Below are 12,798 nucleotides of genomic sequence, written 5' to 3'. Positions count from 1 at the left end.
TGTTCGGGTTGACAAGCATTATTCCAAATCACCTAACGCAAGGCTCAGAGACTGCTTGGAGGTTTGTCATGGAAAACACAAATGAGCAATTTCTCCGAGGCAAGAACAGTTGGCAAGATGGTCAGCTAGCAGATACACGGAGAGTGGCGAAAGAGGGATGCAATGGGACCAGCTTGCAGGGGTGACATCACTCACCTAGCCACCGTTTCCACTTGAATTATCTCGATGAATCAGCTTACTCTAGAAGGCTGCGGGTGTTTAACCTACTTTGGGCTGCATTTGACAGTATGAAGCTCTCTTTCCAATGCACCCTTCTAGTCAGGGGGCGTGTGCACTCACTACAGTCTGCTGCTGGGGCGGCTGCAGGAGCCACTCAAAGGCCTATCAGTGGAAGAACCTGATTTCAATAACAAAACAGTACCAACTAAGGTGCAAGGACACATGAAAAGGCGGACAGAGAAGCCTGAATTTTTGAAGATGTTTCTTATAATCATGACTTAATCCACAGTGATCTGAGGCAGAACTAAGGTCTAGGACAGGCATGAACCCTATGTTTACAGGAGCTTCCTTTTATACACTGGGAGCCATGCTAACAGTGATTTGGAGTTTCTTTCCTAAATATTGCTCCTTAGTTGCAACTGTTGAACGGGCTATCTCCATTTTGAGCTTGGAAAGGCCTACTTGCTCAGTGGCCATTGCTTCTGACACTACTTCCAGCATGGCGTGCGTGGGGACAGAAGAGAAAGCAAGTGGCCGAAGGACTGTTACCCTTGGTCTCTCATAAACCTAGTGTGCTTTCCTTTGAAAGAAACATGTTAGCACCTCAAATGTACTTTTTGTTGTTAATTTCACTGTCAGTTACAATGATGGAGCACCATAGAAGTGGCTTTATGGCTAATAACACAATTTACTGAGGTATGCTTAAATTTAGAATTACTATGAAATTGTACCAAAGCATCCATAAAAATCAATAAAAGTAAAACAAAAATCCTACCGTAAGAATCTAAAATACTTATACATATTTAAAGTAATATATTACAAATGTATATATTTAAATAAAATGCTTTTGATTTAAATTTTTTTAAAATCACAGTTAAAAGCCTTGCAAGAGTGGCCTTGCTACTAGATTGCAGAGGTATTTAAATATATATTTGAATAATGATCGCTTTACAAAGGAAGCACTAAAATCAGAGGCAGCAAAATGTATGTAACAGAGGATTAAAATCTCTCTCTTTTTCTCTCTATGTGTTTCAGAAAACTTTTGTAGGCTCAAGAAGAACGACTATAGTAAAAATAATGTAAAGTATTCAGTTAAATTAAATAGCAGGTCATAATTTTAAAATTTAAGCATTTGAGCTCTTAAAATATCTGTGGGGGAGGGTGGTGATCCTGTGTAAAAAAAATTGAGCTGAATTTAGAATGGATTCTAAGAAGAGAACGCTATGGGAAATCAATATATGTTATATAGTGTATCACCAGGGTAAACCTACTTTTGCCTGACCCTGTACCTATACTATACAATACACAATATATATTACATTATTGTATTGTATTATATTGGGTATACACACAGACACACACCCTCTGAGGTTTAGATGTTTTTTTGGTCAAATTAAAGAAACAATTTGTTAGAGAGCTAGCAGATTTTTTGAAACGTAACTTGGCTGTGGTGTTGTGGGTTGAGTGAACAGGGTGAAAATATATGGGGCCCAAGAAGGAGAATTTCATGAGGAATAATATGTGATGGTGACTTAGGAAAGTTAAGAATGCCAGAGGATGGGCCTGGCACTCTAAGCACATTTCTATTCTTTTTCAAACTGCTCACTTTGGGGATGCCAGTACTGCGGGCAAGATGCTCCAAAGTGAAATGTACATCTGATTCTGGCACTTCTAAGCTCTTCAGTAAAACCCTCGCAGCCCAGGGAAATACTGCCCATTGAGATGGCACGCTGAACGCCTCTAGAGTCCTACTGACTACAGTGGCTATATCACTGTGCTCAACCTGGGACACGGCAACCTTGACTGTTAGAAGCTGGTTCCAGGAATAGTTATGACCACTCCTAGAACCATATAAAAAAATTCTGGATATGACCTAATATAATGTGATTTCAGCTTCAGTGCAATTAATGTGTTTACAGGAATGTTCAGTACATTTACTTGAAACGGCCCTAATGGCTCCACAAGTTACGGCACAACTTTGCTGAAGGATTGTTTGGCATAGCTGATCCTTCTGTTTGCCAAGAGCTGCCCTGGACTTCTGCACAGTGCGGAGCGGCAAACCATCTCACGGTGCCAGCTAAGCACAGAGCAAAGGAAGCCTAGGTCCAAAGCAAAAAATGGTCTCGAATGGGCTTCGTGTCTTCGTGGAAGAAAGAGGACATTTCAGGCACAGTGAAAAGCACCAGGTCACGGAGTCTACTGTTGCTCTTTTGCATTTTTCAAATGACTTCAGTCTATTTTATGGGCACAACCTTTGAGGTGATTGTGGTGAGAGTTGTACCTGAGTCATTGCAGAAAACATTGCTTTGGCCTCAATAAGCAGGTATTTTCCCCAAAGTCAAAACAGCCATAGCTAAGGAAAGGAAGGTCCGCCTGCTATCGAGCTGTCTGTTTAAATCACTTTGGAGCTGAACAACTACCTTAAGGTACTTGGTTTCTTTTAAAAAATCCAAACATACCTCACCTAGTTCTTCTAGGGAAGGAAGCTACTCCCTGGCAGGAGGCGCATGCATTCTGCAGAGTAGCTTTGGCAATCTCACAAAAAGCCACTCTGTTGTGTATCAATATGAAGAAAACAACAGACTGCTGATCGCCAGGGAATGCCCTTGTGAGCATGACAACTGTCTGTCGCAGAGGAAGGCCTCAGAACGCCTCGGAATTGGGTGTGTCAGCTAGACAGTCTGGATAACGAACATTAAAAGTTAGGGCCGTACCGAACTCCAAGGGCCGGTGCTCCATGCAGCGTCTTGGGGACAAGCGTGCGGGTTACACTGCTCCTGGTCTGGAGGCTTGTCCAGAATTTCACAGCTCAGATCTGGAAAGCGCTCCCCGCTGGGCCGCTGACAGACCACCAGCCTGGTTCGCAGGCCTCCGCCACAGAGCTTAGAACACTGCACAGAGGCAAAGGAAGGCTACAGTTAGCTGTCTGAAAAGCCAATGGCAAACTTTCTTTTCCCATAAGAAATATTTCTCAGCCAAACCCTACCATGACACAGGGCAAGCAAGCCTCTGGACAAAACTCTGACTTTCCGCAGCCGACCTAAAACAGACTGGCGCTCTCTGGCTCAACGGGGGCACTACTTACCCAGGGCTTCCTCTCAGCCTGCACAGAAGCTCTCAGAGACATGATCTCACCCAGAGGAGAGAATAATTATTTGCCCCATTTCACATGTGGGGCAACTAAGCTTAAGAGAGGTTAATTAATCTGATAAGGTACATTTAATAGCAAGAGTTTAGAATAAGATTACAGTATAAAACCAAACATCAAATATGCAAAACACCACACAGTACCACCTAAAGGAAATACTATAATGACTTAGCCAGTTCTACTTCCTGGCAACCTCTAAGAAGCTACGCCAACCTCTAGCTGTTCTGGGATGCCAATCTTTATGAGAAGCTATTTTATGTTATCTCCAAATCTTAGCACAACTCTGACCCTCCCCAGGGATGAACACCCATCGTGACGGGTTGCTGGATCAGGTTCTGACTCCTGGCTGGATGCGAACTTCCAAGGCAGGGATGGATGTGTTTCTTGGACGGAACCGCTCTGCTCACTTCCAGGAACACCGACGGGTGGCCTCCCTGCTGTGCCAGGGCCAGATCTCCCGCAGAATCTGGATGATCTGGTCCTTGCTGACAGCAAGCATTCCCGCCAGTGCTGCCCTATCCTGGCTCCAGTCCAATGACAGAAGCTTAATCATGGGCCCCACAGGACACAGCTTTTTGAGGAGTTTTGGGAAAACCATGATACATCACTCTCAAAGCCTGACTCCCCCTTCCTGCCTTTCAGCCAAGCCCTCCAGAATGACGCACTGTCAACAAAAGCCAACAGAAACCTCCATGTGACTGCCCAGGACTACTGGGCTGCGTGCGGGAAACCGTGACATGTGGACACGTGTCCCGTTAGCCAGGGGCACTAGTGGGCCCAACCACTTCATTTGCCTTCCCCCCCTTGGCATCAGGGTCTCCAAGATATTAATCCTCATGTTTTATTTTATAACCTAGAGGCCTGATGCACGAAATTCATGCAAGAGTAGGCCTTCCTTCCCCCTGGCTGCTGGCACCCGCTTCCCTCTGGCACCCAGGATCTGGGCTTCCCTCACAGCCTTGGCTTCATCCAGAAGGTCATCCGGAAGGACGTCCGGTCTAATGAGCATATTACGCCTAATTAATATAGATTGTACAGTCAAGACAGGAACACTCAAGAAGCTTTAAATATGTGATTTCCCTATAAATTCAAAGTAGAGACGTATCTTCTTGGTTAATTAAAGACAAAACAGTAAGTATAAAAGCCCTACATGTAATAGTGGTCGAAAGCCCACTTAATAATGATAGTGATGTTAATCATAATAATAATTATTACTAATAATAATAATTTGTATCATAGCAGTTGACTTTGATTTAAGGCTAATGTGCTAGGCATTTGACATGTACTATCTCAAATAATAGTCATGAATATTATGAAGTTGATGCCATTATCTTTCCCATTTATAGAAGAGGATACAGATGTCTGGCAACGTTACAAGGCTGGGAATTGTACCCCGTTTTCCCTGGCCCAAATACTCTATTGTCTTTCATCAGTCATAGCAGGTAACTCTTTAGAAAGGTCTAAAAGATAACAGCCGAAGAATCTCATTATTTAAGAATATAGCTAATTATTCACTTCCATGTTTAAAATGAGTCACCTTTGATGGGAAGAACAGAACCTATTAATTATGGTTTCATCCGGAGTTTGAAATAATGACAGATTACACCATGAGAATAAGAGTGTATCAAAAACACCCCAAAACTATGAAGAAGATGGCAACATTTCCATTGACGAATTTTACATATATTTTCAATCACTTTAAAAGTTTCCTCCATTTTTAACCAGCAGAGGTTAACAATTTAAATTAGCATTTATCTGCATTCTTTCCTCATTTTTCTAACCTGCGTAATCAAGCTGTCTATAATTGGTCAAAAATGCACTTTTAAAGTAGTCTAGCATTAAGACAGGTCTCCTAGTTAATTCCAAAATAAAGAAGCTTTAACTGGAGCTATTTCTTCTTCCTTCAAATAAACTATGAACAATAACACAGTTTGGTCAGCAAAATTAGTTTTTTCCAAAGCACTTACAAAGGGCCTTGACTCTCACCTCGCCCCAGCTGCCATAAGCCCACTGCGGACACGGGCCGGACTCGCAGGCTCTTTGCTCATCGGGTTTGATTCTCTCCACACAGTCACTTGCGGTGTATCCGTTCTCATCCTGACATACAACGACACGCCGCTGGAACCCGCCAGCACAGGTACTAGAACACTGAACACATAGACATCAGTCAACAGGTCAGTCCTCACCTCGATTTCCATTTTCGGATCATAAAAAACAGCTGATGGGAAGGTCAGAGGCAAATGTGGCAGAAATCGTTCACAATGGACAGAAAGCAATTGTAAGAACTTCCCTTCTGTGAAGCTGTTTAATGTGCAAGTCTTAAAATAAATACCCCGAGGGCAGAGACGTGCTTCTCCTTGGCAAGCGTTAGGCTTTGAGTAGGTGTCCGTGATAAATGTCCAATGGAGGTGTCCGACACATGTCGGTGTTCCATAGATGTCTATGAGTGATAATGTGCTGTGATTTCTAAAGCAGCCTTATTTATGGTCCTCCTTTATCTTCTCCAGGCTTCTGACAGGTACACAGGTGTGGACTGACCCCAGTCTATTGAGAAAGCCTTTTCTTTTCAAAACTCCAAGTGCTTATTTAGAACCAACCTGGGACTTCCCTTACAACAGTGGAGTCAAATGACCTGCTTAACGAATAGCCAGTTGTTGAAACTAAGCTTTCATATTAACTCATTCACTTGCGTGGAGCGTCACTTAGACATCAGTTTCCCACAGGTCATGTTCCCATCTCCCCCTTCATAATAGGGTCTACTTTAGGGGCGGATTGCAGCAAGATTTTTCTTCTTTATTTCTATTTCCCAATGCGCTTCCTTAAACACCATATGGACAAACCTCTCTCCGGATGGAGGTTCAGTCTGGCACTCCCTCTCATGGTTGTTCCTAGAATTATGTTTGCATTGCAGCTCGTTTCCCACACAGGCTTCTCATAGCTTTCTTATTTATCTACATCTTCAGTGTGTTTGTCTTCCCATAACTGTGTTATCTTTTGAAACCCAATGTGTTTGCTAGTATTCTTCACTCTGACCCCTAACAGTTTGCCTATGTGATAACCATCTAGTCCTCAAAGCAAAGCAGTTCCCACGAGTTATCATCTCAAATGCATTTGCAACAATGTTTTGAGTTCCGGGTTCTGGTAACTGACTTGTGCTTTCTATCAAACCTCAGCCCACACCTGCGTTATTTCAAAATACCTGCCAATACTGGTTCTTGCCGGTCGCTTTTTCCTTATAATGATGTGAAAGTAGTTTGCTTATCACATAGGACCTCAGTTCAATTTCCCTACCTATGCTTGTTAAAATATGAATGGCTTAAAAACAAATTGGGCTTAATTTTAAAACATGTATAAAGCAAGAAAATCGATTTATGAATTCTGTCTGAGAAAATATTTAGGTAATTTTCAACTTAGCTAATTTTTGAATGTTTTAAAATATTCTACCTCTATTCTCAGATGGTCTGGTACACTTACTCTAAACTTGAAAATATTTGTTTTCTACTTTTGAAACAGAGAACTATTATTTTAATTAGCTTTGTTTGGGGGCCATGATTTAAAATGTTTGGGAGGATCTTCCATATATAAATAGATTTAGAATATATCTTCTGGCCCTTGAATTTTTCCCTTCATAATAAAATCTTGTATTATTTCTTTATTAAGTCTCCTGTGAGTGTTATGGCCCAACAAAATGGTAAACTCCTCGAGGGAGGGCGGCTCAATGGCATCACGCACATCCCCGTGACTCCTACAACACTGGTCTCAGGTTTTATTGCTGGTTCCATTCACATTTCTGGAATCGGTACCTCTATAAGCAACAGGCCACCCTCTTCAATACAGCCCAGTGGAGCAAGGATGGATCCCTGATCCAAGGCGAGCTCATCTACAGCTGCCCATTGGCCAATCAGATGCTTCCTCCTGAGGATCTGACGGAAAGGTGGAGAGAATGCTCTGCGGGGGCCAAGCAATTGAACCTCCCAGCTCTAAAATCGCACTGCACATTTCCAAACCCAGGGCGGCTTGGGTCTGTATCCTCCCACACATGCGTGGAGTGTTGCACTGCAACAGTGCCTAGGTTGCAGAATTTCTTGTGGCCCCTCTTTTGTTAACAAGTTTCCTATTCTCTTTAGATGACATATTTTTCTTTGTAGACTTTGAACAAAGCCCTGCTCCTATTATCCCCACTGCACAACACAAGGAAAAATGGTCTTTAGAAAAGCAAGAGGTAAGGGACATCTTACCTGCCTCATGTACTTTGCCACATCTGGCAGCGTAATTCTCTTGTAAGGAACTTTTCCTCCCCAAAGGATGCCACCTTGTTGGGCCTGTCTATTAAGATCTCTGGTCAAGGTGTGAGTAAGTGGAACAAGCTGGACCAATCAGACTCACCTGGGAATTTGAATACTGAGTAGAGTAACTCAAGGGTGGTTCAGAGGTGAAAGGGATTCATTAAGACATAAACTCCTTAAAGAAGTTATTCTTTAGTTACTGGTCCATCTAGATCAGGATTTGGCAAACCCCAGCCCGAGGGCCAAATCGAGGGCCAAATATGGCCTGCCATCTGTTTTTATAAATAAAGTTTTATTGAAACACAGCCATGCCTGTTCATGTATTGTCTATGCCTGCTTTTGCATTGGTTAGTTGTGTCAGAGACTGTATGGTCCACAGAGATAAAAATGTTTACTATCTGGTCCTTTGCAGAAGAAAACTGACAAACCCTGAGCTAGATCCCCGAAGGTGCTCGGTCTCTGCTTGTGCCAGGGCTAAGTGAATGCTTTTACTTGAAAGAGTCAGTTTTCGTTTCTTTTGCTTGCAACCAGAGACCCCTAATTGAGAACACACAGAAAACCTCACACACGGTTCATGTTTATGCGAAATCTAGTGTAAAATGAGGTCCTTACTCTAGAATCCAGTACAAACTTGACATTCGCATTCTTTCGTGTTCATGATTCTTTGCTGCCTTTTCTGCCACGGAGGCAGGAAGACCCCCGCACACTCCTGAGAGTAGGTCAGGCAGCACAGCACAGGCTGGCCTAAAAATCATGGTCCTTAACTTAGAAAAAAAATCCCCAAACAAAAAACAGGCACACTGGGGGGAAGAATGGTGCTGCCCACTGCTGTGAAAAGGTTACCTAATCCTCCCTAATTGGGAACTCTGCCCAGGGCAAAAGCATTCAGTCTTAAAGGAATGCACTTTCCCAAATGCAGTCCCAAATAAGAACAGCTTTCAAATGGCTTTTAAAAACTTTCTAGTGCTCTCCTTAGAACACACATACATGCGTTCCGTACTCTTCAATTAGAAAAACTGTGGGACACCCTGTGGTTACCTCCCTGAGTCACCCTTTGACATCCCTTCTGAGCCAGGCGAAGGGAGACAGCAGGAAGCAAGCCAGGAGCAGGAGATGGCAAAGGTCCCAACCACTTGGCAGAGAGACAACCCACACTTGCAAATGTGCCGCGGCTAATCAGAAACCTCGGAGCGTCAGTGTGACTCCCTGAACAACCACATGAGAAACAGACAGCCTCCTTCTAATCCTTTTCAGTCCACACATAATTATACACAATTAGCAGGACTAGAAGGAAACACAGTAAATCATTAAAAAGAAGACTCCGAGTGATGGGTAAGCCCTCACTCTGCAGGCCGTGCTTCCTCACTCCCTGCGGTTTCATTAGACATGGCCGGTAATCACAATGTAATCATTTTTTTAAAAAAATTATTTAGTTAAAAAAAAACACATTCAAAAGCATATCTTTCCTTTGAATATTGGATATTTTTCAAGGTCTCCTCAATTTGAAGGACAATGATGATGATAAAGATCATTGCTGACATCTATTAAGGTCTTACTCCGTGTCATGCAGAGTGCCAAGCACTTTATTTGCATGATTGTATTTAATTCTTACAGCCCAGCAAAGACAGAATGATGGTTCACTTTGTTTTACAGATGAGGAAACTGAGGCTCAAAGAGTATGCTACTTCCCCTTTCAGCTCAGATTTCACCCAGCCTCGTGTGTCACCCTGCCCTCACACAGGACAATGATCTACTGCCACACACGTTAACAACTCACGGGTCTGGGAAATAGCGAGAAGGAAAATGAGGCTCATGAAACGCTCCCTTTCAGAAAAGCGCCTCTGCCCTTTTAACGCCCCCAGGCTCCTGCATTGTGGCCTTCACAGTGCCTTCTGGAGGCCACTGCACCTGGCAGGGACACTCCCTTCTCCCACCAGTCAAGGAAGCTTGTGACACCTTCTCAGGGACTGCAATGAACCCACTGCAGTTCACCCCAAAACAAGCGAAAATGATGTCACCCTTGTGAGAAAAAATGCTCCGAAGGTGTTTCTAGTCCATTCCCCACTGTACCCCAACACTGCCTCCAGTGAGAGAAGAAGGCAAATTAGGAAAAGACTCAGTCATACTCACTGCTCCCCAGGGGCCGGTCCTCCACTGGTTCCCACCGAGCACGTGGGTCTGGCTGGGGCCCAGGCTCCTGGGGTGATAGCCTGCGTTCTGGAAAGGGTGCTGGGCAAGGCCCCTGTCTGGGGTCTGGCGTGAGCACGGTGGCAGGGAGCAGTCCTGTGCGGTTTCTGGGATATAATCTGTGTCACACTGGCTCTGATCAATCATGTGGTCACTGTAGTCCACACACAACACTTGCCGGGTCATCCTACCTTGCCCACACGTCACGGAACACTGTGGGGAATGTTCAGGAAGAGAAAGGGTCAGTCATTCGGCAGTCATGAATTCATGAATGTGTATGTTTTGTAAATTGCCCTCTACTCACCCAGTTGACCAGGTCAAAACCTTGGTGTTATCCTTGACTCCTCCCTTTTCTTCCCATCCCATAGCCATTTCATTGAGAAATGATTTAGCTCAGTGGTCAAAACATAACCCCAGCCCAGCCACTTCTCACCACCTCCTCCATCACCTCTCTCGTCCAAGCCATCATCTTCCCTTGCTGGGACTATTGTAGTAACTTTCCATGTGGACTCCTGCTTATAACCTTGAGCCCATCCCCAAGTCTTCTATCTATAGATCACAAACAGTGACCCTTGCAAACAAAAGTCATGTCATGTCATTCCCTCTAGTGACTCTCCAATTCCTCATCCTGGCAGCTGACATGCCTCATCCAGGTCCCTTTCCCACAAGTGGCTAAGTACTGGGTGTTGGAGCAAAATAGTGTAGAAATGTTGTTAGAATCAGTCTCTAGTTGGACAGTAATCCACTTTCTATGGTCATGTCAGAGAACGTCTTCTTCCCCTTTGGACATTACTTAAGGTCCAAAGTCCTTACTTGAATTAAAGACCCTTAGTGATATGGCCACCAGCTATCACTTTGACGAACCTCCTATCACTCTCCTCCCTGCGTTCCAGCCCAATGGCCTTTTGGATGCTTCGTTAACCTGCCAAGGACACTCACATCTCAGGCAGGTGCATCTGCTGTACCACATGAGTACCCACGTGGCTTACTCCCTCATTCATTCAGTCCTGCTCAATCAACGTCAGTCCTTTTCTGACCACCTTGTCTGAGAGCATGTCCCAGCTTTCTCTGTGCCATTCCTCTGCTACAGTAGCCCTGTACTTATCAGTATCACCACCTGTTCTATATCACACATGTATTTCTTATTTTCTCAGTGACTGGAATCTCCACTGGAATAATCTCCATGAAGGCAAGGACTTTATTATTTGTTGTTCACTGCTCTTTGTACAGTGAGCTTTAACAAACACCTGGTGAGTAAACAGTTGTACCCGACATATGAATGTACTAGTATGTACGTTTGGAGACTCAAGCATGAGGATGAGATTATCTATCATTTATTGAACATCTATTTTGTGCTAAATATTGAATATATTTAATCTCAAATAATTCCCACAACAACCTTGAAGGTAGGTATTTTTTTGGTCTTCTTTGAAGAGCAGAAGAAACTAAGGCTCAAGGTCTTTAACCAGACAGCTCAAGGTCATGCAGCCAGTAAATGACCAGGTCTGGATGCCTACACAGCTCTGTTTGAATCTACCTCTCACATTTTATATACATGTTATGATATCTTTGACATATTAGCCTCCGTTTTCCTCCTGATGTCTCCTCGCCTATCCTCAGTTTGTATTTCCTGGACTCTGGTTTTGACAAGGCAGAAAGCAGAAGTTGCCTGAAGACAGAGGTTTTCCTACTTTTAGAAAATCCTGTAGATGGTGCCTGGTGTGCACAGAGGCCGGGTCGCAGCACCGGAGGAGGGGTCTCACTGCCTACTCTTGGCAGGGAAGCCCAGAGCCACTGGACTTCAAGGGACTGCAGGATGCAGGAGGCACCCAGACTTCACAACTTTGGGTACCATACACACATAGGACATTCTGATGTGACTGGTTTCCATTCAGCACCACAGGATAGGGGCTTGTGTCCATTGTAAATTGATTTACATGTTTTTTTTAAATGTGCATTTCTTGTACACCTGGCTAAGATTTATACCAGCTGCACATATATGAAGCACAACAATTGAAATCACAATCTAAGTCTGATTCTAAAATATTACCCATCGACATCTGAGACCTCTTATTAGTTCTCCCCCTTACTGCTCCCCAATCCTTCTCCAGTCCCCAAATTCCCTCGCTTACAGGGCTCCAGTCCAAAGCCTTCCACCGGCCACAGGGGGTCCCCACACATTCCTCCTCTGCCAGTGGTCGAGGCAGGGCTGTGCAGGCGCTCTCGTCAGCCACGGAGCCGTCCTCTTCCCGGCAGCTGACATACCTCATCCGGGTCCCTTTTCCACAGGTGGCTGAGCACTGGGTGTTGGAGCAAAATCATGCAGAAATGTTACTGTAGGCGTTCGCTACCTGGACAGTGATCCACTTTCTATGTCATGTCAGAGAGCACCTTCCCCCCTGCCACCGCCCCAGCTTCTACCATTCGATTTCTTACTGGAGTCCAAGACCCAAATCGCCACTGGGTTCTTGGCACACTGTGTGTGCTCCTCCTTGCTTCAGGGACAGCTGGCGGAGGGTGACAAGATGGCAATTCACAGTCCTAGATGTGAGAAGGGGGGACACCAGTTACCTTTATGTCAATAAAGGTCATGGCAAAGAAAAACAGAAAAACTGAAAATTCTAAGACTTCAGATTTGTGTGTGATTTTGAGAGATATCAAGTAACATGCTATCTCAGCCCCAATTTCTTTTTTTTAACTTTAAAAAAATCATTGGTTTATAGAAAGAGTGAAAAGCGGGGGAGAGAGAGAAAAAAAAAGAGAGAGAGAAAGAGAAAAATATCAATGTAACAGGGAAACATTGATTGGCTGCCTCCCATATGCATCCTGACTGGGGATTGAACCGGTGACCTTTCGGTGTACTGGATGACACTCCAATCAACTGAGCCACACTGGCCAAAGCCAGCCCCAATTTTGTTAACTGTAAATGGAATATAATTTAATTTGTGGGCGCCTGTT

At 44.1% G+C, this 12,798-nt stretch overlaps 1 protein-coding gene across 1 annotated transcript in view; it reads right to left on the bottom strand.

Annotated features, from left to right (window-relative positions):
- The window catches only part of ADAMTS9 (ADAM metallopeptidase with thrombospondin type 1 motif 9), a 169,453-nt gene that overhangs the window by 66,592 nt on the left and 90,063 nt on the right, over nucleotides 1-12,798 (bottom strand). Inside the window, exons 24-28 of the mRNA XM_080671508.1 lie at nucleotides 12,277-12,381; nucleotides 11,973-12,140; nucleotides 9,784-10,053; nucleotides 5,354-5,515; nucleotides 2,934-3,110 (exon numbers count right to left, since the gene is read on the bottom strand). Of these exons, the coding sequence (XP_080527634.1) occupies nucleotides 2,934-3,110; nucleotides 5,354-5,515; nucleotides 9,784-10,053; nucleotides 11,973-12,140; nucleotides 12,277-12,381 (882 nt within the window). The remainder of the gene's footprint in view (nucleotides 1-2,933; nucleotides 3,111-5,353; nucleotides 5,516-9,783; nucleotides 10,054-11,972; nucleotides 12,141-12,276; nucleotides 12,382-12,798) is intronic.

This window comes from Plecotus auritus, assembly GCF_963455305.1.
Source record: "Plecotus auritus genome assembly, chromosome: 6".
NCBI lineage: Eukaryota > Metazoa > Chordata > Mammalia > Chiroptera > Vespertilionidae > Plecotus > Plecotus auritus.
This window is presented reverse-complemented; position numbering and strand designations above follow the sequence as displayed.